Source organism: Strigops habroptila, chromosome 5 (assembly GCF_004027225.2).
Source record: "Strigops habroptila isolate Jane chromosome 5, bStrHab1.2.pri, whole genome shotgun sequence".
Taxonomy (NCBI): Eukaryota; Metazoa; Chordata; class Aves; order Psittaciformes; family Psittacidae; genus Strigops; species Strigops habroptila.
In genome coordinates, this window is record NC_044281.2 from 8,713,926 (window position 1) to 8,737,125 (window position 23,200).

The following is a 23,200-nucleotide window of genomic DNA, read 5'->3' on the forward strand; positions in this document are numbered from 1 at the left end:
CCAAAAAGCCCAAACCCAACTTATTTTTCTGGAATGAACTCATTTTGTCTTATGAGTTATTTATGCTTTTTTGAATTATGCAAAGTGATGCTGTCTTTGTAATTCAATATTCAGTATCATTGGGTAATCAGAGAGAAAGCTGGTTTGTTCATACAGCAAGGCTCATACTTTTTACCACAGCAGGGTAGAAATGCATGTTTTATGGTTCTTTTACTGTCCTTATTACTTCAACCTTGGAAAGACAGACCTGAAAGCACTGGTAGCAAAGCAAGCTGAAATGAATTCTTCTGGTGTTTTATACTATACTGCAAAATGTGGCCAGGGAAAGGGATGAAATTAAGAAGTTCATAAGTGCTGGAGCAGCTAGCCATGCTGGGGTTTTCTTAGTTTTCTATTCGTTCTCTTTTTGAGGAAAGAAGCTGAATAAACAGGATCTCATCTCTCTTTGTAGGTGAAGTCTGTGATAAATCTGCTGTTTGCTGCCTACACAGGCGATGTGTCTGCACTCCGGAGGTAAAAATCAGTGTGGGGTTGGGAATAGGAATGATGCTTGTTTGGTACCTGCTGTTATTGTTTATGGATATGCATATGCACTGTGTCTATGTCAGGAACATCCCAGCTGTGCTGGAGACTGAGTATGTTCACCCAAACCCCAAACAAACAAAAAAACCCGACACAAACCATCACAAAGGTATCCTCACACTGTCCTGCAACCCCATCGCTTTTTGTTTCTTTGGATCACAGTGAAATAAGTTTCCTTAACCTTTTTTTTTTTTTGTAGTCATGGCAGAAAATCCTAGCTGTACTCTCACCTGCTTTATAATTCGGTTCGGAAACTGCCACAAAGATCCAGGCATTGTTGTTGGAGGGGTTAGGAAAACTAGCTTTGCTTTTTAAATCTGGAATAGAATCTGGCAACGTTTAAAGTAATAATGGTAGGAGACTAAATGAATGTATTAATTTAGCTAGAATATACCTGAATATAGTTAGTGGATGGAAAAACATGTATAGTTTAACTCTGCTGTCCCAGAGCACTGTAGTGTGATGAAAGAACTCTGCCAATACCTTAACTCCTGGATGTAGGATTTTCAGACTTGGGAGCCCTCCCTGGATTTCCTCGGGTGGCATAAATGTAATTTGCCTTATATGACTTAGCTTGTCCATGTGAGGTTTTAAATCAGATATATTGACTATTATGTTTCCTGCAAAGACATTTGGTTTTTCTTAACAATTAGAGAACAGAAAGTTAAAGCCAAAGCCGTAAGGGCCCCTTTCATTACAACTGAAGGTACGATGGGCTCTTGATACCGTTTGTATCCTCTTGCAACAGAAGTTTCATTGTTGTAGCTTAGGGGTATTGTTCCATGCTAGTTTGGTAACTTGTTTTAGTTATGCAAGATGTTTTTTTGTAACATATGTTTGTTTGTTTTTTTTAGATTTGCTCTGTCAGGAATGGATATGGAACAAAGAGACTATGACTCACGAACAGCCCTGCATGTAGCAGCCGCAGAAGGTAATGTCTCCTCAGATGTTGTTTGCTATCTGTTAATAGAGTGTGGTCAGCTTTTGTTAGAGTATCTTCACTCTACATGCATACCTGCTTTTAAAATCTTTGTATGTATATGCATAGATATATGCACTCACAAGCCTATTTTTCTTATAGGACACGTGGACGTTGTTAAATTCCTACTGGAAGCATGCAAAGTGAATCCTTTCCCCAAAGACAGGTGAGTGGTTTTATTGCCAGTTTGAAGGAAAGACGCTAATAGCATTTCTCTAGCCCCCGTAAGGAGAGGTGTCTGCCAAGTAAGAGTGGAATGTATTGAGAATTACTAGCACAGTATGTAAAGAACTAGGTTGTTGGTGCTTTTGGCTCTGCGCTTAAGTGCTGATCTTGGAAATACTGTGCTCCTTCTTGTAGGTGGAATAACACTCCTATGGATGAAGCTTTACATTTCGGACACCACGATGTGTTTAAAATTCTTCAAGAATATCAGGTCCAATACACACCATCAGAGGATTCCAACAACGGGAAGGAGAACCGAACGGTTCATAAAAATCTAGATGGCTTACTATAATCATCTTCAGCTAGATCCTAAGAATCAAATCACCTATTTAATTGTGGTATACATAAGTAATGAAGAGCGTGTGTGTTTCTATCTGATAGTGGTATATATTTTACAGAAGTCTCTGTTACTTCAGTGTTATGTTACAGGAGTTTCTATACGCACAGGACAAATCCAATCTCTCTCTAAAGAAACAAAACCAACTAAGAATCTCCCTCCATAATGTGAGCAATATTACCTCATGCTGCATATAATTGATGTATAAAAATATTTAGCTGTCGTTGGCTTTACTGTGCACTACTTAATTTATTTTTGTGTTCTATGTGAACTCTAGTCTGTGGTCAGGATTTTTTCTGCTGAGTTTTTGTTTCCTATAGCCTCTGTTTCCAGTATGGCCAAGGTGAGCCAGAGTACTGTCAGGTCTGAGCGTCAGTGAGGTTTTTCACAAGCTGAGGATGCTGATGTAGATTTAGGCTGGGTGTGTTGAGTAAGGATCTGCACTTATCTTCGGGAAAATAAACCTAAGTAAAAAATCCACCTTGTTTACATAATATAAATATCAACAGAGTATATAGATGACAGTTGTCAATGGTCTAGACTTGTTCTTAGATAGTCTTGTCAGGGAATTTGTTTTAAGGTTTTTTTGACCAAATGGCATAGGGGAATGGGACATCAAAGAGCGTGTAGTGAGGTTTTTGTTTTGGAAGAGTTTCTTTCAGTTCTCTTTGTCTCGCCTCCCTCCTCTCTCTCCATGTTCAGCTGCTAAAGTACTTCCCCTGTCACTGGGGGAAGCGGGTGCTTCCACTCTATGCAGTTGTGTTCCTAGCAGGTACATTTGCACTACGGCAAGCCTTGGCAAGCTGCAGAACCCCCCGGTGGGGCTCGTGTGCTGTTCTTGGTGCTTGCACCAGGAGCCAGAGAGGGGAATGGAAGTATGTGAAAGGCGACGTACTAAACCAAATATTGCATGTAGATCTGACTTACTTTAGGCTTGCGATAAGGAGCACAGAGTGAAACAGCTTTAAGGAGCATAGAGCCAATCAAAGCGTGAGCAGAGCAGGAGATAAGCCAAATTTTGGGTATGTTCTCTTCTTGCACTACCATCAACCAGGGAGCAGGATATTGCACCGGTGGGATTCCACTGGTGCAGAACACGTTGTTCAGCATCAGGAGCACAAGTAGGTGATGCCTTTTGTGGTGAACAGTGGCACTTACTGCCTTGCCACTGAAGCCAGCTCGGCACGTGCCCCATCATGGGAAATGTCACTGCAGATACTTGTTGTTTGCAGAAGTATGGTGTTACTTGTTCCCTATCTCACGTGCAATTGCTTCTGCCGGTACCGCGGCACAAAACCTCTGAAGCGAGCAGTCACTGCAGAGTTGGATATTCACAAAAAACCACAGGTGTGCACATAGGCAAGAGTTTTAGCACAAGAATTTCAGGCAAGAATCGTTTAGCACATGGAAAAGGAGATTGTGTTTGAGAGTTGCGTGTGCGGCTGTTTTTATTCTAGCGCATAGTGTACAAGCCAGCAGTAGATCTCAAAGTTGAAATTTTTTGTGTTGAGGCACCAAAATCCTCCTGAAACAATGCCCAAATCCTTTCTAGAATGGCCTAAGCACTTTATAAAGATGATCTGAACCACATTATCCTCCTTTTGCCAATGAATACACTAAGGCATAGAGAGAAGTAACTTCTCCAGAGTGACCCAGCAGGTCAGCGTGGCTGAGAGTAAACCCTCTCGAGTTCCTGTACAGGCTCTGGTTGGTATATGCCATACTGCCTCCCGACAGGGAGCAAACACCACAGGGAAAAGTGCTTGATACTCATCACGAGCAGCGACTGTCCTCATGACAGTGGAATCTTGGAAGAGTCTGAAAGTCGAAAGGCCCAACATAGCATTTTGAAGCTGACTGGTATGGTTATCAAACACTTCTTCTCATCAGTCTTTCTGTTCTTAAGCTGGGTTTTTTGGTGGTTTGTTTTTTCTCCCTTTTTTTTTTTTTTCCTGGAGATCAGCTATTTTTCTGAAGGCTTTTAACCCATTCTTTTCACATCCTGTATCACAGCCTCCCCACTTCTAACCAAGAACTACACGAAATGCCCTGTGGCTCTTTGAGCCATATCAGTCACCAAGTAGCACAAGGCCTCTGCCCTGCTGCACCCTGAACTAAATCCCAGCATGTTTTCTCTGTCAACTTTAGCATAGAGGAATATTTTCAGATGGATTCTAGTTAAATAGTCTGTATCTCAGTGCTAATCTGACTTCTTCCACATTTTATTTCCCATTAAGACATATCCTTTAGCTTCTCAGAAAAATACCTGATTCAGCTTTATTTAACTGAAATTTGCATTGCTTGAACTGGCATTTTTAAAATAGAGGTATATTATATAATACAAGTATATTAAAAACCAAACACACACAAACCAAACCAACCCAAAAGAAGGATTTTAACTGAGTTAACATTTACGGATCGTGGCTGTCCCTAACCTTAATGCTTTCCTGAATCATACCGAGTGCTTTTAGCCGGTCCTAGCTTCAGTGCATTTTTGCTGGTTAGTTTTAGTATTTTCTCATTGTGAGAAGATGGATTATTTTGTAATGTCCAATTCAGCGATGCAGCTATTTAGACATGGCGTTATATTTATAAATATCAGTAGATGCAGTACATTGGTTTGGCTGTTTAGAATTCATGACACTGACATGTAGATTTTATCGTAAATAGCTTTTGGTTATCTTATCAACCGCTGACTTCCTTATGCTCCAAAGAGGATTCCCCCACTCCTTTGTTTTTATGTCATGTATGTTTCTTCTGTATCACAACCTAAAATCGTCAAGCTAACTTAATGCTTTGTACTCAGAAATATTGTGATAGTCTTAGCATTAATTAGGCCTATCTTTGTGAACAAAATGTATTGTACCAGATTTTTTTGCTTCAGAGCTGGACTATCAGTGACTATACTTATTGGCAGTGTACTTCTGGTCATTGTAACTGACTGGGCTGATCTTGACTCTTAGATTTGGTATTGTGGGGAATAGACAGTGATGAATGTATTTCTAGCAGTTTCCCATGAATGAATCTAAACTTGAGCTGTACTGGTTCTGAAAATGAAAGTTATTTATTTTAAGAAATAAAATCCAGATAGTGTTGCTTTTTACAGCATAATAAATGGAAATACCAAGATGATGGTTGTGGTGGGTTTTACTGGTTATCTGTGTGGCTGATGTTGAAGTAAAGCCTTCGGTCATGGGGAAGGCTGTCCAGGAAAACCTCCTTTGGCCATTTCTGTTGTGCAAAACTTACAGGAAGTTAGAATGAGTTTATCTGATGTAGCTTTGCTTTGTTTTTCTGCGTCCTTTCACTGATCGCTTTTTGTTAATGGGATTCTTACATGGATTGGCCAAGTGCCCTCAACAGCTCTGCCGTTCTCCTGCCTACTCTTCACCCCTGCTATCCTTCACCTCACCAACTGTTTCGTTCCTTTATTATACTTCTGGCTGTGTCATTAATATAAAAGCCTGACAAGTGTGAGGCACTCAATAGCCCCAGTGAAAAGTGGTGCAGCAGTGGCCCAGCTTGAGGGCTTACCAAGTTTAGCTGTAGGTCAGTTAGTTATCCTACTGATGAACTCAAGCTAGAAATTCAAGTCTGGTTTATTGAAGTTTGGTTGGGGAAGAAAAGTAATAATAATAAATCATTCTAACAGCCACCTTCCAAGACCTCTGTAATGCAGATGGGCAGACCAGTGCAGTGAATTAAAAGCATCAGTACTGCCATGGGCTTCACCGCTCTAACTGTTGCATAACACAAACAAGTTTAAAATGAGATAGACAGTAATCTATTGGCAGACACATCATCATTGCAATAGCAGTAGCCAAAACACGAGAAAGGACAAAACTGTCAACTGTGACAGTTCCATTTATTTAAAATGGCAAAAGGCTATTCCATCAGGGGAAAAAACAGGTTTTAGAACTATGGACTGTGTAAAGACAAAGCCATGAATAAGGCCATGGCTTTAAATCTCACTAGAAAACTTCACCAGGATTGATAAAATTGAAGTATAAAAGTAATGAAAACAAACTGTTGCATGTAGAACATGAGTACAATGTGTAGCTCAAGAAACAAGTGTTTGATTTTTGTATTACAATAAACATACACATTCAGCTAGTTACAGAAAGATAAAGGCATTCAGTCACCGCATGTGATATTGTGTCGTACTGTTAACCTCTGTAACACAGGGCACCAAAACCAAGTCCATTTAGCAATGCTTTCCATTTAAATACGTATGTTACGTGCTCTAGGTCCTTTCAGTTTTCTTTCTCTTGAGTTTTGTAGGGGGCACATCAGTCTTCCTGGGCACAACGCTAAACTGAACTAGTTGTTTAACTTCAAAGCAGCAGGCGATCAATCTAGCATTTCTGAGTGGTGGAGAAGCAGCTCTGCCACCCCTGAGGCTCACTGGCCGCTGCTGCCCTCCCCAGCATTAGGCATAGACAGCAGTGGAGTGAGAAGATGCAGGAGCAACTGTGTCACAGATGGGCTGAGATTGGAGGGACTGCTGGAGGTCATCTTGTCCAAGCTCGAGCAGGGCCTGTACCTGAACATGTGGGATCCAGTACCAGTGTTCTGCAGTCCCTGTGCTCAGCCGTGTGCTAGTGAGCAGTCTGGACTAATACATGCCCCTAGTCCAAGAGATCAGCTACTTAAGACAACCTTGCCTCTTAACTGTGAATGGTTAATTATCTTCAAGCATGCAGAGAAACAAATCTGTTCCTCCTCTGGTGGAAGCACAACTTCATCCTTTACGTACTAAAGACTGCCTATCCTGCAGCCGTTATTCCATTTAAATTGAACTACTTTTACTTTCCTGTGCCTTATTCCTAATTGCAAAATCACTTCAGTATCAAAACCTGTAGGGTCTTGTAGCTATTCAAATCAACAGTTAAATAAATGCCCTGGTTCATAGTGCATGAGAAAAGTTCCATTCCACTTGTTATAACCTAAATGGAGCATGTATTATTGTAAAAGATACAAGCTGACCAGATCCTCGCCTTGGTGGATTAAGCACAGTGAGTAAAAACACACGTCAACCCCTTTTGCACTCTTTAAGGGTAGTTTCTCGTTTTGTCTGGTGCTGCAAGTGCAAGACAGCACAACTGCAGACTATGGAGGCTTTAGTCTTGATTGTACACATGGAGTTGCAATCTCAGAATGTGACAATGCAGCTTTAAGGTGGTGTCCTAAGAAGTGCTCTTTCTAAGGAAGACTGTGCTGAATATCCTATGCAAGAAGACCTTGCCTTAGGAAACAAACAAAAATGAAATCTCACTCTCATGAGACCCCCTTGCAGTCCTGTGTTCAGGTCTGGGGCAATACCACAAGAGGGACATGGTGCTGTTGGAGCAAGTCCATAGGAGGGATGGAGCTGCTGCGAGGGCTGGAGCAGCTCTGCTCTGGAGCCAGGCTGAGAGAGCTGGGCTGGTTCAGCCTGGAGAAGGGAAGGCTCTGGGGGGACCTTTTCACAGTCTTCCAGTACCTAAAGGGGGCCTACGAGGATGCTGGAGAGGGATTTTACAAGGGCATGTAGTGACAGGACAAGGGAGAATGGGTTTAAACTGACAGAGGGAAGATTCAGGCGAGACATTAGGATGAAATTCTTTACTGTGAGGGTGGTGAGACACGGGAACAGGTTGCCCAGAGAAGTTGTGGATCCCTGGCAGTGTTCAGGTCCAGGCTAGACGGGACTTGGAGCAACCTGGTCTAGTGGGAGGTGTCTCTGCCCATGGCAGGGGTTTGGAACTAGATGAGCTTTAAGGTCCCTTCCAACCCAAACCAGTCTGGGATTCTATAATGTTCTGGCTAATGTTTTCTAAGTATGCCATGCCCTTAGAAAAGATAAAAGCAGGACAAGCTCCAGCAGGATGGATTCAGTGTAGCATACACCTGCAGAGTGTTCCTCTTCTACTTTCTGTGACACATGAAAATTCAAAGCTATGAAATTCTTCAGAAGAAGTTATGCAGAAGGTGTAAGCTCTCTGAACAGAACCTCTGCAAAAGAACCAAATTCCCTGTGAAGCCGCCTATGTACAGCCAACTGTTTTAAACATTACATTTAACTAATTCCATTAAACAAAAAATGCATGTTATTCCTATCACTCTTCCTGAGGACCTCTCATTCCTATCTTCTTCTCTTCCTCCACTCTGGTGTGGTATCTCACTAACTGAAAATTCCTTAACAAAGAACTTCTGAACAAAAGAAGTGTATGGAAGGAGGCTACTCAGACTGCTGTTTATATTCCCATTAGTTAAAAATTGCTACTGGACCTTCAGGTGGAGAAACCAAAGAACTGAAGTGAAGCATGTCACCGAGCCATTGGCTGCAGAGCAAGATGCATAAGCTAATCAGCGATGTTAATGATGCAGTAAAAAGCTCAACTTTTAAGTTGAATACGCTGAACACATCTGCAACAAGAAAAGCAAATGTCAACTAAACAAGCCAAGTAGAGCCCTAATGCTCTAGTTTTTGCTATTCACAGAGCACAAGCAGGTCCTCCCCAAATAGCACCAGGTTTGCATCTTAGGATGAAACTACTATGGGGGCGAGATTGGATTTTTCTGAAGTACACCCCAAAGGGATGACTGCTCTGTTAAGAGGCAGCACCTTGCCAGCCTTGGCAAGGCAACACTGCCAAGCCGCACACTTGCTCCAGCTTCCCTCCTAACCCAGACCCCACAGAAAGGACCACAGCGTTCTCCCTTCATCCCTTCCTGCCTTCCCTCCCCCTGAAAGATATACAGATAGCTTTGTTCTCCTGTTTTTCATCCCTATCCCCATCCTCACAAACAAGTGGAAACAACAGCTGACAGCAATCCCAGTCTAACGCTGGATTCCCAGCTTTTCCTATGCATTTGAAAGGGAAAAAAAGGAAAAAAGCAAATTGTGGCTCAACCCTCCTGCAAAAGGCTGGATTACGATACATACCACAGTGTCAATCTCTGCTGGGCCCACCATCCGAGACACCTCATCAAACTCTTCAGGAGACATGGGGAGCAGATTTTCTGGAGACTGGAGCCTGGAAGGGTGGCTAATAGAAGGCGAAGAGTAAGGACAAACCTTCATTAAAGAAGTGAGGCACAGCTGGGCTATCATGTCTAGCTCTGAGTCCAGAAGGGCCACTAATAAGGTCTCTTGTGAAGAAGACCTAGCCAGTGAGCAATATGCCATGCTTTGCAAAGCCAGCATGGCTTTAAATGAAACCTGGGACTACTCTGATCTACGTTCTAATCAAACAAGGCCAACAAGTCTTCAAGAACTTGCTTTTCATGAAATCATTTGCCAGTACAACCACCTGTAAGTTTCTCAGGTTTTTACCTAAAAATGGTCTTTCAAACACAGCACTGCATGAATATGATATGATCAGATCCTCAAAGAGAAAGAGGACAGATTTGACAGGGACACCTACACTTTAAATACTGTGAAGACACATGAACTATAGCAAAAAAGTTATGATCAGCTCCTAGAAACCCAGCATTTCTGTGGAAACTTACACTTCAGATACAGAGATTAACTCAGTCTTGATGTAGCCGTGTCCCTTGGGACCATCCAAATCCATAGGCTCTGGTGCTTCAAGGAGGGGAAAAAAGAATAAAAGCTTGGTTTTGAGTGGGTTTTTTTCTTGTTGCTGGTGGTTTTTTTAGCAAGTTTACTTCACACTGCCATCTTTATTGCACCAAAAATAAAGCCTGTGACCCAGATAATGCGCACGTCTCTCTCTTATGCATTTTACAGCACTAAGATGACTTTATTCCATTTTTTAGTCAGCTTTTCCTTTTTGCTTTTCCCCTACAGAAAATGGGGAACAAAACCTCCCCTTAAGTTTGATGTATCAACACATCCTGCCAGGCCCACACAGCCAGGATCAGTCCTGTGTAATAGTCAGATATGAGTCATGGGTCCAGCTGTTAGCAAGAACCTGCATCTCTGAAGTATCTCACAGGCTCTTATGAAAGCTGAATTAGAGGGCCAGTGACAGTAATGTTTTCAGGTTTTGATCTGACTAAATCTCGTGTTGTGCCTCTGTAAAACCAGACCTTTACTTAACCTACTAAAGCTTAGGTGCCTGTTCTCACCTTTCAGCTGAGCGGCACTCAAGCTTGGGATAGGCTGCCAAGACATTCACTCCAATTGCCAACTGTTCTTTCTATGCCACAGAAATTACACAGTGCACGAGTACCTCCAGAACAAACATCACACACTGTGTGAGTCATTTACAGCACTTACCCTCCTTAGGCCTGGAGTAATATTTGCCAAAGGCATTGTCTTTGGGTATATCTGGGTACAGAAATCTCAGTGGATTTTCAGGAATGTTTTCAGCTGCCATCACTTTGTAGTTGCGAATGATGTCAGGGAAAGTAACAGCAGAGAGCTCCTTCTTGGTGTATGGTTCCACCGAATGGAACTGGGGCTCTGTGGGTGAGAGAAGCAGCCACTCTTAAAAGGTGGTTTCAAAGTTGTTTTCTGTAACTGTCCAGTAAAGCTGCACAAATTCATAAGTCATGTAAGCAAAAGGTTTACCTAGGTGTCACCTACTGTGCAGCAGATAAGTATTTAATGACTGTCATAGGGAGCAAAATTGTTCTGTGGGATAGGAAGGCATATGCAGGGACAGCATACAGTGGTGGCTCTTTGTGTATTTTGTGTTTGGAATGACTGGAGTGACTTGTCTGTGGAAATTAACTGCAATATTTCATTAACTAATTGAAGTTGTGCTACCTTTTCAACCTTCTTCCAACTGATGTCATTCAAAGTCTACTGCCTATTAGGAAGTTTGATCCTAATGCACCACTTGGAGCTCTTGTGAAGCATAAAGACAGATAAAGTCTCCCTGAATACTCCAAATACTATCATCCCTCTTTCCTTAATTTCCAGATATCTCAGGCATGAAGGAAGCAAAAGGAAAGAAACCATTCAGGAGCGTCTCCTCTAGCTATTGAAGATCTTGAGCTCATCTAAGTAAAACATCAACAGCTATACTACCCTGGCAGGTGGGGTTGATTTAAGCAGTGTGATAAGGGAGGAACCTTCATTGGATATGGGGGAGATTATATCTTTTTGCAGCTTTTAAGTCTCTAGGCTTCCTTGAAAGAGGGTGAGAAGAGTTCAGCTAGTTAAAGTAGGAAGCTTTTCATCAGCCCTTCTGGAAATAGGAGGAAGGAGAACTGCTCGGAAAAGTAAGTGAATTTGCGGTTTGCCGAGGGAGAATATGGGAAGAAACAAACGTGTTGGGCCATGAGTTTAAAGAAAGCTGTTTGAGAAAGAGTATTGTCCACAAGGTGAAATAGAGGGAGAGAACAATAATGCAGAGGGCTGAATGTGGCTGTAGTGAGCTTCTCCCACAAAAGCAATCTCTGATGCATGAGGTGCTATGTGTTTGGAGGGAGATGCAGGTGTGTGTGTACTAAAGGTGTCTTGCTAAGAAAGAACCTATGGATGCAGGGGAGACAGCCTAGGTAGCCTGTCCTCAACAAACTTCCAGGCTAGAAGCAGTACCTGAGTTACTAGTCCTACCTGAAACCTTGAACAATTAATTCGGTGTGGCTTAGGAGCTATGCTAAGGTATGTGTATGCTGTTGCTTGTGGCCTGTTTCTTGTAAGGGTTGGGACTCCTAAGGTGGTGTACTGTATTGGTTCTCAGTGTGGAAGAGAAGAGCATAAAGATGACTTCTTCTGATGTAAGCTTGTACTTTGAAGACAAAGTTGTTCTCTGTTACTGACTTACCAATTTGAGATCCTTCTACCCAGGTAAATGTGATTGCTCCCTCTCTGCTGCTTTCACTGAACCTCAGTAAAAATGTTCCTGGACTCTGGTCCTTCAATAAAGCACGTTCTTTCTCTTTGCTGATGAAACCCATGATGCAGCTGTAATGTTGAAAACAAAGTCGAGTTTACTCCTCAACAGAAAACCTGTGCTGGCTAGCTAGGAGAACTAAAAAGCTTCTATCACTTAAAAGTGCTGAAGTACTTGTGAAAGCCTTGCAGAAGGCTTTGTCCTGAGAATAGCTGGAAAGCTAGCAGTAGGACTGACAGCTTGAGCTACTGTGTGGAAGCCATGAATTGCCACAGCTTCCCTCAGCACTTCTCCTTCAGCCTGGTGGCTTATACGAATGTTTTTCTGAGCTCAGAATAAAAGCTGGGCTGTGGAAGCAGAAGTAAAGCTGTACATGTGTAACATGGTCAGATCCCAGCCAGCAGTTTTAACTTCACAAGTATATCAAGGAACAGTCATTTCTCCTCTTTGGCTGATGAAACCAAGTTTGCTAGCCACCAGACTGCATTCATACAGGTGTGGAGCTTGTTTAATTTCTGGTGCATGTTATCTAGATGAGCTATTATGTTTGTGTGACTTCCACCCCCCCAGAATCACCATGGTCAGCAGATATAATTGTGTGAGCAAGGTGGCTGGTAACTCTAAGAAATGGATTGTTGGTCTGCACAGGTACTGGGGAGGGAGTTGTCCAAGCCAGCAATAGGGCATAACCCTGGTCATACCCCAACTGCTTCTTTAAAAAGGTCAGAATTTATTTACAGTGCTGCTTATTCCTCAAAACACTTCATCAATAATGAAGTTTTGGGTGTTACTACTGTCCTTCTGTGCATTAAGTTAGAGAAAGTGCTTCTTGCACAGAAGTTGCTAAATAATCATGGTTTTGCTTAGAATTTCAGAAGTCGTGTTCTATGGTGTCTTGTTTGTGTTTGTTTTTTTTTAAAGGCATTTTTTAGGTATTAAATGTGTTCGGTAATAAATATCCTATGTATAATCAAAGTCTCTTGCCTTCCCACCCTTCAAGTATGAAGAAAGGCAAGTGTTCTTGAGGCTGTAATACTTATTATTTTGTAAAGAAAGGGAGTCTCTATCCTAATGAATACTATAGAATATACTACTTGTCTCTTTCCCACTGAAGTATCTTTGCAGTCGGCAAGCTTTCCCTTCAGTTTCCCTTTTTGCCTTTCTAGGAAACAAAGATCTCTGACTATCCAACAAAGCCAGCTGAGAGAGGAAAAACTAACAGCACTAAATCTCTGGTTTTGATTACATTCAGGATATGACTTGCGCCACCTCTTTCTGTTAAACCCTAAACAGGGGACTGTCCTCGTACCTGAGAGAAATGACCTTTATTCGAGACTGTATGCTATGAAAGCCACATGCAAAAACAATCCTGTAGGCAGGCAGGCATACTGAGGCAGAACACCGAATAAGACAGAATTGCAACTCTGCTTCAGTAATGGTGACAAAAGCTCCAGCTGCACTGGAGTCCGTTTAGCTAAGAAATATGTAGGTTTTAGGCAGTGAAAAGAGACTTTGACAAAACTAGGGGGTAATAATTTGCAGCCTGCTCCTGAATGTAGCAAGACAGAACCCTGCTGTTGTAGATCCTGAAAACTGTGGGATACAAGGATGCTCCACTGTGAGTGTGCTATTGCCAGGGTTTCATAATGTAGCTAAACCTAAAACACAGGATTGTGACCTTGGCTTATCCTGGTTTTGGCAGCAATTACTTCTGAAATCGGCGATACCAGAATTGAAAGTTTACTAAACCTACAGTAAAGGGCAAATGGAACTGGTTTTCCATCTGGCAGGGCCTTCCTAATTAATAACACTCTATAAGGACTACTTCCTGGACTCACTGCAGATACAGATGTTCATGCTGCCATCTACAGGAGGCTCACAATAGGCCTGTGGGTAGGGTTTTTGTGTTCCGTTTTTAAGGGTGGATGACCACTTTATGACTTTGTACTTCGGTCTTCCCCATCAAACGGAGAAGAGGCTCTGTTCTAGGGTGTGGAAAGAACCTACTTATAGTGGGAGCAGAAGCAAAAAAAATACCTACCATTCAAAGCCCTGCTCTGTGACTTAGATGGGACAGCTTGGTCATCTGCTGGTTTTGCTTTAAGCGGTTGCCTCATTAGAGGCTTCCTCACTACTAAAATTCATTTGCCTCAGATTTTTCTAGTTCCAAGCTCCCCTTTATTAGATCTGCATAAATAACCTCATGACCTGAGGATGCAGTTTCTAGCCTAACTGAGAGATATAAGGCAATGACCAGATCTTTATCTTCAGTCAGGACTTACCCATCATTCCAAAGACACAGGAGGTGTTTCTTAATAAGTTCCAGGATTCCCTCAATCCACAGCCAAAAGGGGAAATTTTTATCATTTATATTTTCCTGAAATTCAGAACATGGAAAGGCAGGGGTGGGAGAACAAAGGTAATGAAACATGAGTTTTGTTAAGCAGAGAGAAAGAAGCAAGGTCTCAATCCTGCCAGTATCTACTTGTTCTAGCATTTTTCTTCCCTCTTTCTTCTGCCCCCTCCTCCCCATATTCTCTTACAATTTTTCCCCCCTTTCTGTTTCTCTACTCCAGAAGGACAGAAACTACTGGGAATGAAGCACGTACTGAATGTTAAGGCAAGAGGCAATGTGACAGAAATGCCTGTTTAGGCCTACAGTACCCACAAACACGTGATCCATCACCTCTCCTGCAACAACTCTGGTTTAAAAGTAGAGAAAAGGTGCTGGTTCCTGCCTGGGCACTGTGTTTATCAGAGCTCTTGGGCATCCAACCCATTCCATCGGGCTTTCAACCAGGCTGGCTAGCAGAACAGCTTAGAGACACTTTCTGTTCAGACTCTTGATTTCAGTTCCCCATGAGACACCCATATTAATGAATTTGAGTGCTTGTAGGTCACAAGAGCTTTGCTCTTTCACCATAGTCTGCTCCTGCCTGCTGCCATCACCTGCTTAGTGATGCCAGTTTAGGATCTAAAGCCAAAGAAAACGTGAAGAGTCATCCTGTCTGGATGCAGCCGGGGTTATGAAATCTTATGATGTATTTTTCTGTCATTGTGCTGACCCTCCTAGTCATCCTATGTTAATTCTCACCCTACTCCAGTTGCCCCTGGCCTCAGAAACATCCTTCCCTATGATCATCTTGCTGTTTGGTTTTGTTTTGGTTGGTTTTACATTTTCTGTAATAGCTAAAATGGAGAACTACTAACAGCAACTGTATTAATAATTAAAATGTTGTGTTAGGAAAATGAATCTTTCAATGTAGTTTACGTGGCTCAAAAGCAATCTCAAAATCATCTACTCCTTGCTATTATGAGCCCTTTTTCCTCTTTCTGCTGCTACCTAAACCTCACCACCAAAACCTCCCACAACCATGTAAGCTCTAGAATAACTAGGGTACACTACCGACACAGCACCCTGGAAAAAAAATCCAAACAAACCAAGACAACACTCCCTCTTCCATCCCAATTTTCTTAAACTGTGTTCATACCTTGCAGAATCTTGTCCAAGGAATAAGGCCATCGTGAGATCCTCCACTTGTTGGCCCTGGACAGAATAAACTGACTTCAGTCATGTCCTATAAGTTACTTAGGCTGAAAGGAAAGTACTTAGAGCACTAAGTTCTGAGTGTTTACAACTGTAAGTTGCTGGACTAAGAAAGAAAAGAAATGGAAGGCTACTGTATTTTCACAGCTCATGCAGGGAGAACTTGCAAAGTTCCCCTCTGGAGTTCACTGCATCAGAATAATCAAATATATGCATTCTAATACAAATGTATTAATTCATTCTCACACTTTCTACACTGTGATACACCTAACACTTGCCACTTTCAAAATGTTTCCAGGAAGGGGACTGAAATCTTGCACATCTCTTCTGCAAAACAAGAAAACTGCAACCTGTAAGCTTTTCTGTAGGAGCTCAGCAGGCCCTACAACAGCCTTCCCAGATTAAGTACTCTCCTGTCTCAGTTTTGGTGACTTGTAAGCTTTTGCCCCAGAAACTCTTGACTCCCAGGTCTGCCCCACCACAGACTCATCTCACTCCTGTTGCAATCATTTCCTCCCTGCCTCATTTTTATGTCAACAGTGTTTCACAAACCACAGCCAAACCACAAAGAGAATACTATGCTGCAACTACTGTAGCTAAACCTTCGTGGACCCTGATTGTATTTGGAGCCAAATTCCTTCCATTACGTATCATGCTATGGATTTCAATAAAGTCAGAAATATGCTGCTTTTCCCTCTAATCTCTGTAGAAATAAATCAGGTTAGGGAAATTTGTTTCTGATGCTGCTAATGCTAAGAGACCAAGATTCTGTCAAGTTTCACATCACAAAAACAGCGAGTTGTATCCTGGCACCCTGTTAGCTTCTGTGTCCCCTTCCATTAAGGAGTCCCAAATATGTCATGTTCAAATACCTGGATTTTTTTCAGTAGTGAAATACTTCTAGCTGTAGAGATAAGATTTAAATAGCATCCCTAGTGTTACCAGAGCTTGACAAAATCTCTAAGCTCTGAAATGCAAGTTGTCCCCAGAAATATGTCAGTGGTCACTTTGTCTTCATGATGGCTAATTAAACAAAAAAAATAATTACTCTCCTTGTGGAATTTTGAAAAGTAATCTATTAAATCAGTAAGCTTTTTGTCACATATCGTGTCTTGGAGACATCAGACGATGGGAATTAGACACTGGAATGCTGTACTTGTCACCGAGACCCACTAATGTCAAACCCCTTTAAGTATAAATGCTTCCTGAAACTTAAGGGTAGTGGAATATACTGAATCAACAGTATTTTTATCTAGAGTCTACTATGCACACTCAGTAGCAATGTCAAGTGCGCTGCCTATCAGGCAAAGAGTCTGGAAACAAAACTCATGGATGATTAGGCTTTTACTAAGGACTCTTGTCTGGGAGGTGATAGATCTTATATACCTTAATAGTTTCATAGTGTTTGCATTTTGATGCTGTACCTCTGTTTATGTGGAGAAAATCCCTACTGTAGCTGGAGGCACGCATGAAGCTAAAATTAATGCAGATGGATCTAAAATCAAAACCAAAAAAATAAAGACAACAGACAGCCACCTCCAAGATTGACTCAACACATGCAGTAGCTCTTCCAAAGGCGGAAGCAGCCCCAGTTGCACTGCCCTAATGCACAGAACTCCTAAGTTAGAACTGCAGATTTTTTGCATGACCTGACCTTCCTTTACAAACTCTACCACACTGAAAACTGGAAACCACTTCAGTGCTATAAAGTGATATTGTATGAGGAGGGGGGAAAGTATGAGAAGAAATGACAACTTAAAATAGACTGCAGAAATGATGTAGAACTAGCTTCAATTCAAACAGGCCAACTGTGATGGAAGCAGACCATACCAAGTAGCTTTTCTCCCAACATGCTCAGCTGATCGGCGTTAAGTCCTCTCTTTGTTACAGAAGAAAACTGCCAACTCAGAACTTCAGAAAGTTTAGACCACTTTGCATAAGGTGGATTCAGAAAGAAGGACAAGTTCTGGAATGGAAGGGGAAAATACAATCTATAGTCCATAAACATTAATTTTGGAATGGCATTTGAATTTAAAGACGTGTAATGCTGAAACAAAATGCAGACTTAACAATAGATGTCAGTTTGAGATAACTCTGCAAAGGAAGTTGCTATTCTCACTGTTTACCAGGAAAAGCAATCTCTGGGATGATGACTCTGCTTTGGACTTGCCTTCTCACAGTGGGCAGAATTCCTAGATTACTCAAGTATGCTGTATTTGAATTCCTGGATGTTTATTTGGCTTCTCACTATGTACTGTATATGCTGAATACAATGTATAGTATCCTTATGTGGGTTTCAAATATTGCTCTGTTTAGCATAGGGAAGTAAGCCACTGTGCTTCTCTCTATACCTGAAAGCCATTAACAGTTATCTGCATGGAAAAAAATGCAGCACCCACTTGTATACAGACCATGCTTGAAAATAGCAAATAGTATTTCTGATTGATACATTTTCTTTTTAAATACCTTGGGATCAGTAGACAGCATGTTGAACCATAAGATAGAAGCCCATCCGCTTGGAAGCTGGCTCACATTTGAGATCACAACAATGGGGAGGGATGTGGTCTGAAAGCGACACAAAAGGAAACATGTTAGGCTACCCTGTACTGCTCCTGAAGTCCTCCTCTAGACTAGCAACAAACTCAATTCCATTGTAATTCCTTGCTTGCATTGTCTTAACTTTTCAAAGTCTGTGTGTAGGAGTGAAAATGTTACTATGATGAATTATTAGAAAGACTCATGTGATTTTTGTCTGATCAAGACTTTCATTTAGTGTCAGTTATGATAGCACAGACAATAATGGTAAAGTTCATAGCATATCGCTTTTGAAATAAATGGAAACTGATACCTAGAGCGCTTAAGACACAGGGCTGGTTATCAGACACTTTGCAAAGCACATCTATTCCCATTTACCCAGAGTTTTGAAAGCATTCTCAGTGTATGTGTCTATGCAGAGATGTTGTGAAGTGTCATTCATATATTTGAAATAACTGAAAATGCTTGATATCCCAGTACTTCAAAAAAAAAAAAACCCAAAAAAACCCAAAGACCAAAAAAAAAAAAAAAAAAAAATTTAGATTGTCAGCATGAGTGACATACAGGAATTTAAGTCCATCTGCTTCATCTAAGACATACCTCTAGGTCTATTACCAAGCCAGGCTGGCACAGCTGCGTCTCAAAACTCAGAGAGTGAAGTTCTTCTGTTACAATGAGAGGACCCTTTAAAACAAACAAAGCCAACAAACCTTTCAGGGACTGAAAACTGTTTGTGGGGAAGGTAAGAGGATTTATCACAAAGGAAAAACCTTTTCTGACCAAGATGACTTGCTCTAGACCTCAGAAACAGTTTACAGGTCAAAGTCAAGTGACGATGCTGACTTCCTAAAACTGCCTGTTAGAATGGGTACTCTCTGGGCACTTTTTTGCTCCACCTGGAAGCCATAGAAAAACTGTCCTTGCCAGAAAGTCCTGCCAAAGCTAGATGCCAGTGAAGGAGAGCCCTGAGGTGACACCATTCTGGCAGCAGTTCTCATTTATAGACACCTTTTACACACACCATTTCTTAGACACTCAACTTGTCTCCTACTAGTCTGTCATCCCGTGTGGTTCCTTGTGGGGTTGAACAGAGCACTGTCTTAAATACCTTTTTCGTATTATATAAAAGTTTTACAAACAAGGTGAGTGCTGCTTACCTCATTTGTTCTGCTTCCTGCATTTTTCTGTTCTTTCAGTTGCTGCAAATGAACAAAAAAAAAAACCCTGTCATTTATGTCAGCCATAAATGAAAGTGGTAGAGGATGGAAATGTTTGCATGCTCTGGTAGTTCAACTGTATGCAAACTTGCTGCACTAGTGTCTGACTCTATTTGGTTCTAAGCTGTGGAAGCCAAAGGATTAAATCGTAGGTAACTACTATTTTATAAACCATTCAGCCGTGAAAATAGATATTGCACCATTATGATGTGATGTCTTTACATAAGAACAGAAGCAGTGTGAAATTAGGAAGGATTGGATGAAATACTGGTTTATCGAAGTACCCTCTGAAATGGACAATAAGCTTCAGAGAGTGTCTGTTCTGGGCAATGAAGGGAGGAAGGGAAAATTCCATGTTCACTGGTTCAGGACTTGCATTTTTCCTTTCATGTTGTAATGGTGGAACCAATTTGACTTATCTCACAATCTGCAGATCAGAAGTGTTGTATAGTTTGCTGAAGGCACTGACTTTCTTGTAGCTGCCCGCTTCCACCTTCCAGACTCAAAACTCTTTAAACTACTCCAAGCTTTCCTACCCATGGCCCTTCCTCTTAAAGACCCAGAAAAGCATTTCTCAGCTTATTTTTCTTACTCCTCCAAAGAACTCATTGCAACATAAACTGTATGGCAGCAAATACTCTTGTTTCCATTTCTGGCCCTATTTCAGTGACAAAAGCAGTAGCTTTTCAATTGAAACAGGCTAAAGATTTCAAAAAGGGAAGAAGAATGAAAAAGCAGACATGACCACAGTTCCTCTAATACAAAAGGAAACTATGACTTCAATAATAAAAAACCAATTTGTCTCCTTCCTACCACACCCTCTACCCACACAATTAAATGGATGTGTTAATAAAAGAAAAAAAACCCCTACCAAGTGCCTGAATTCTGCTGCTAGACTTCCATTAGTAGATTCTTCCATGTTCATTACTTTTGTGCTTGTTCCCAAAATATTAAATTTCCTGAACCTTCACAAAGAGAGAGGAAAGATTTGAGTCTCCAATTCATTGAAAGAACCCAACATGAATATACCAAACTGATGCCACATACCCTTTGACTGAGTTCTTCTCAGTTACATCTCTGTCAAAAAGAAAAAAAGACAAAATAACAATCTTTTAAAAGATTCTGCCACAGACAGAAAATGTGTGTGTGTGTGTGTGTGTGTGTGTGTGTTTTAGTGACTGACAGAGCAGACTGAGAAGTGGTAAATGCTTCTGTGAAACGTGCACAAAGTGCAAAAGAAGAGGCAATTGGTTCATGCAGTCAACATAAATATTGCGCTACACAGGGTGTCTTTTACTGAGGCTTAAATTTTGGTATGGGAGGTTTATAATCAAAGTCCTTTCTTTTACTGCTGAAGGTTTTTAAAACTGAAGGTTTTAACTCTTGCTCTGAGAAAAAATTATATAGTACTGTTATTCTAAATCTGCCTTCAAGCCATACAACTTATTGAATAAATTGCTGTGCCACTTCAATCTGTTTTCCCACCCCTTGGGATTTTACTGACTTGCATTTTATCTGATGCACTTCTCAAAGCCTCAGCCCCAACATCCACCCACAGAAGAATTTCTATTTCTTTTTCTTTTCCCTATTCCATGCAAGTTTCTGGACCCCAGAGCTGTTTCAAATGAACAGAATGCCCCCGAAAGACTTGAATGGCAAGACAAAAATCCACCTACTTTCTTAAAAGCAGGTCCACTGTTGTTATTTTGGAGAGCCTGTTACATTTCTTTCCCTGTCCTTACAGTAAGTGCTAAATTCATCTGAACTGTATTGCTTATAAAAAGCTGAACTTGCTTACAAAACATTGGTAGTAGTCAGCTTAGATTCCTGTAAGCTTTTCACTACTTGGGAAGATGTGATACGTTAATGGTAGACTGCTTATACCCTTAATTCAAAGATAGCTGTAAGACAGCTATTCTTCACTAGGGACTACCCAAAAAGTGAGACATTTAAAAGACAACTGAATTCCACACAACTGGAAACAGTGGATTTCAATTCTCTGTTTTCATCTAGTGCTAGCCCAAGTGAAACTCCCACAACAGAGAAAGGCAGCACGTGCACTGCAAAAGCACAAGTGCTGCTCTGAGCCTAGGCTGACTTAGCAGTAGAGAGCTCTCCCTGGCACACCTGAGTGGAGCTAGTGGAGAGAAGCTGAAGTTGTCTGTACTCTGCGACATGTCTCCAATGGCAGAGAGATTTAGAGCAAGGGCATGAGTAAGAAAAAGGGAGGGTATACCTGCTGCCATGGAGAACCAGCCTGGTCCTGGCCAACTCAACACTTAAAATATGACTGCCCTTTGGATGTCTGAACATGGGGACTGCTTACCATTAAAGTACACAGGGGTGAGAAAAATGCAACGTACTTATCAAATAAGGCTTTCACTTTCAAGTTGTAGTTCAATTCCTGCAATTTCACCAGCAATCTGGAAAGAGAATTATTTTTTAAATGACTGCAACTGCAAAAGACAGGTTCTCTTCTATTGTGTTACTTATCACGGATATATATTTAAGCTGTACATCTCAGGGCTGCATACAAGCTCCAAGCTTGCTCCACACAAGATGGCATTTAGAGAGGAAAGTAGATGGACAAATAAGTTATTGGTTCTGCATGACAAAGTGGTCTGCATGTATCTTATGCTCTCTGGTTGTGTTTCTTACATATATGTTCCTCAGTTCTGTTAAAGGGTGAAAACTTAACGCAAGTTAAAGTTTGCTAGAAGATAGACTCCCTGCCACATGGCACTTTCCTCCTCCTGACCACAGCACCTGGGCTACACTGTAAGATGTGCAATCCTCTCAGCTGTAGGAAGCTGGTGACACAAAAGGATTACCACAAAACAGGAAGGGGGAAAGGCAAAACATACCTTAACTTTACAGTAAACTGTACTCCTGTCTTCAGGACTAGTGGCCTCTGAGGATGTGTTGGCATGCAAGGTTGCCTCTCTACCACAAAGGAGCTATGGAAAGAACAGATTTACCAATGTTGTACTTAAGGAATAAGAAATTATATAAAAAGCGAACTTCAAAAGAACAGTGAATTACCAGTAGCACTATACACTTCATTCATTCAGTTTCAACCTACACAGAGGAATGTGTGTTGGTTTCTTTCATTTGTATCAATGGGGCTAGAAATAGTGCAAGTATAAAATGGTTTCATTAAGGACTGCCTTTTCCTAAATTGACTGATGGCTTGAGGAGGGAGAGCGCTACCCAAACTGCCTTTGCTGAAATCAAACAGCATGTAAACATTGTGATGTAACTAGCACAATCCAAGTGAGGAGTGTTGCATTGTTTGCCATTCCCAGTGCTTGCTAAATTCTTAGTTGCAGTGCTATATAACAACATGCCCGAGAGCTAGATAAACTAGCTGGGGATTTGATAATGTCTAGCTAACCCCATGAAGCAAACTCCTGAGGCTAACCTGTTCTGATACACTCCAAACTGTTGCTGTCTTGGCTGCCTTTTGTGTAGCGCTGTGCTGTGTAGACATAAATCCTGAAGTTATTGCTACTATTACCTAGCCCTCGGCAGCATGGAGACCTTCCCTTCAACCATACTTACAGGCAAGATAACTAAACAGTAGTTTACAGATAACTAAACAGCCCCTAGGCTTCTACAGCTCTTCCTCATTGCCTTCGCTTGATTAAAAAGCAGTACCTATGTTTTCCAGTTGAAGATTAGTGGTCAAAGCACCTGAATGGGACTCAGAAAATCTGGGTTCTAGCCCCCCATAACAGGGTGTTACCTACTGTATCTAAGCCCCTCTCATCTGCTAGATTCAAGTCTTCTGCAGCATCAATTTTTCTACTGTATGTTTACAGAATGGGACTCTGATCTTATGTGGGGCAACTACCAGCTGAAGTATCTTGCATCATGGAGATGGTAGAGATAGGGCTGACCTCCCTATGATGGAGAAAAAGAGGATGTGCCCAGAGACAAAGGGTTGGAGAATCTAGCATGCATTTACCTTGGGCATAGGTTGGT

The 23,200-nt window shown here is 41.5% G+C and overlaps 2 protein-coding genes across 13 annotated transcripts in view; one reads left to right on the plus strand and one right to left on the minus strand.

Annotated features, from left to right (window-relative positions):
- GLS (glutaminase) overlaps positions 1-5,222 on the plus strand; it is a 67,630-nt gene extending 62,408 nt beyond the window's left edge. The window contains exons 15-18 of the mRNA XM_030488354.1: positions 452-513; positions 1,437-1,513; positions 1,664-1,727; positions 1,922-5,222. Of these exons, the coding sequence (XP_030344214.1) occupies positions 452-513; positions 1,437-1,513; positions 1,664-1,727; positions 1,922-2,078 (360 nt within the window). The 3' untranslated portion in view covers positions 2,079-5,222. The remainder of the gene's footprint in view (positions 1-451; positions 514-1,436; positions 1,514-1,663; positions 1,728-1,921) is intronic.
- STAT1 (signal transducer and activator of transcription 1) overlaps positions 4,066-23,200 on the minus strand; it is a 29,075-nt gene continuing 9,940 nt past the window's right edge. For 3 of the 12 annotated variants that reach the window (XM_030488347.1, XM_030488350.1, XM_030488351.1), the window contains 14 exons: positions 22,081-22,173; positions 21,580-21,639; positions 20,264-20,293; positions 20,088-20,181; positions 19,157-19,198; positions 18,600-18,683; positions 17,931-18,029; positions 17,295-17,430; positions 15,409-15,464; positions 14,200-14,294; positions 11,849-11,988; positions 10,351-10,536; positions 9,618-9,693; positions 5,166-9,154 (listed from right to left, as the gene is read on the minus strand). In XM_030488347.1, the coding sequence (XP_030344207.1) occupies positions 8,971-9,154; positions 9,618-9,693; positions 10,351-10,536; positions 11,849-11,988; positions 14,200-14,294; positions 15,409-15,464; positions 17,295-17,430; positions 17,931-18,029; positions 18,600-18,683; positions 19,157-19,198; positions 20,088-20,181; positions 20,264-20,293; positions 21,580-21,639; positions 22,081-22,173 (1,375 nt within the window). In that variant the 3' untranslated portion in view covers positions 5,166-8,970. Of the gene's footprint in view, positions 9,155-9,617; positions 9,694-10,350; positions 10,537-11,848; positions 11,989-14,199; positions 14,295-15,408; positions 15,465-17,294; positions 17,431-17,930; positions 18,030-18,599; positions 18,684-19,156; positions 19,199-20,087; positions 20,182-20,263; positions 20,294-21,579; positions 21,640-22,080; positions 22,174-23,200 lie in introns of all 12 variants that reach the window. The other 9 variants (XM_030488341.1, XM_030488342.1, XM_030488343.1 and 6 more) reach the window with 8 other exon arrangements.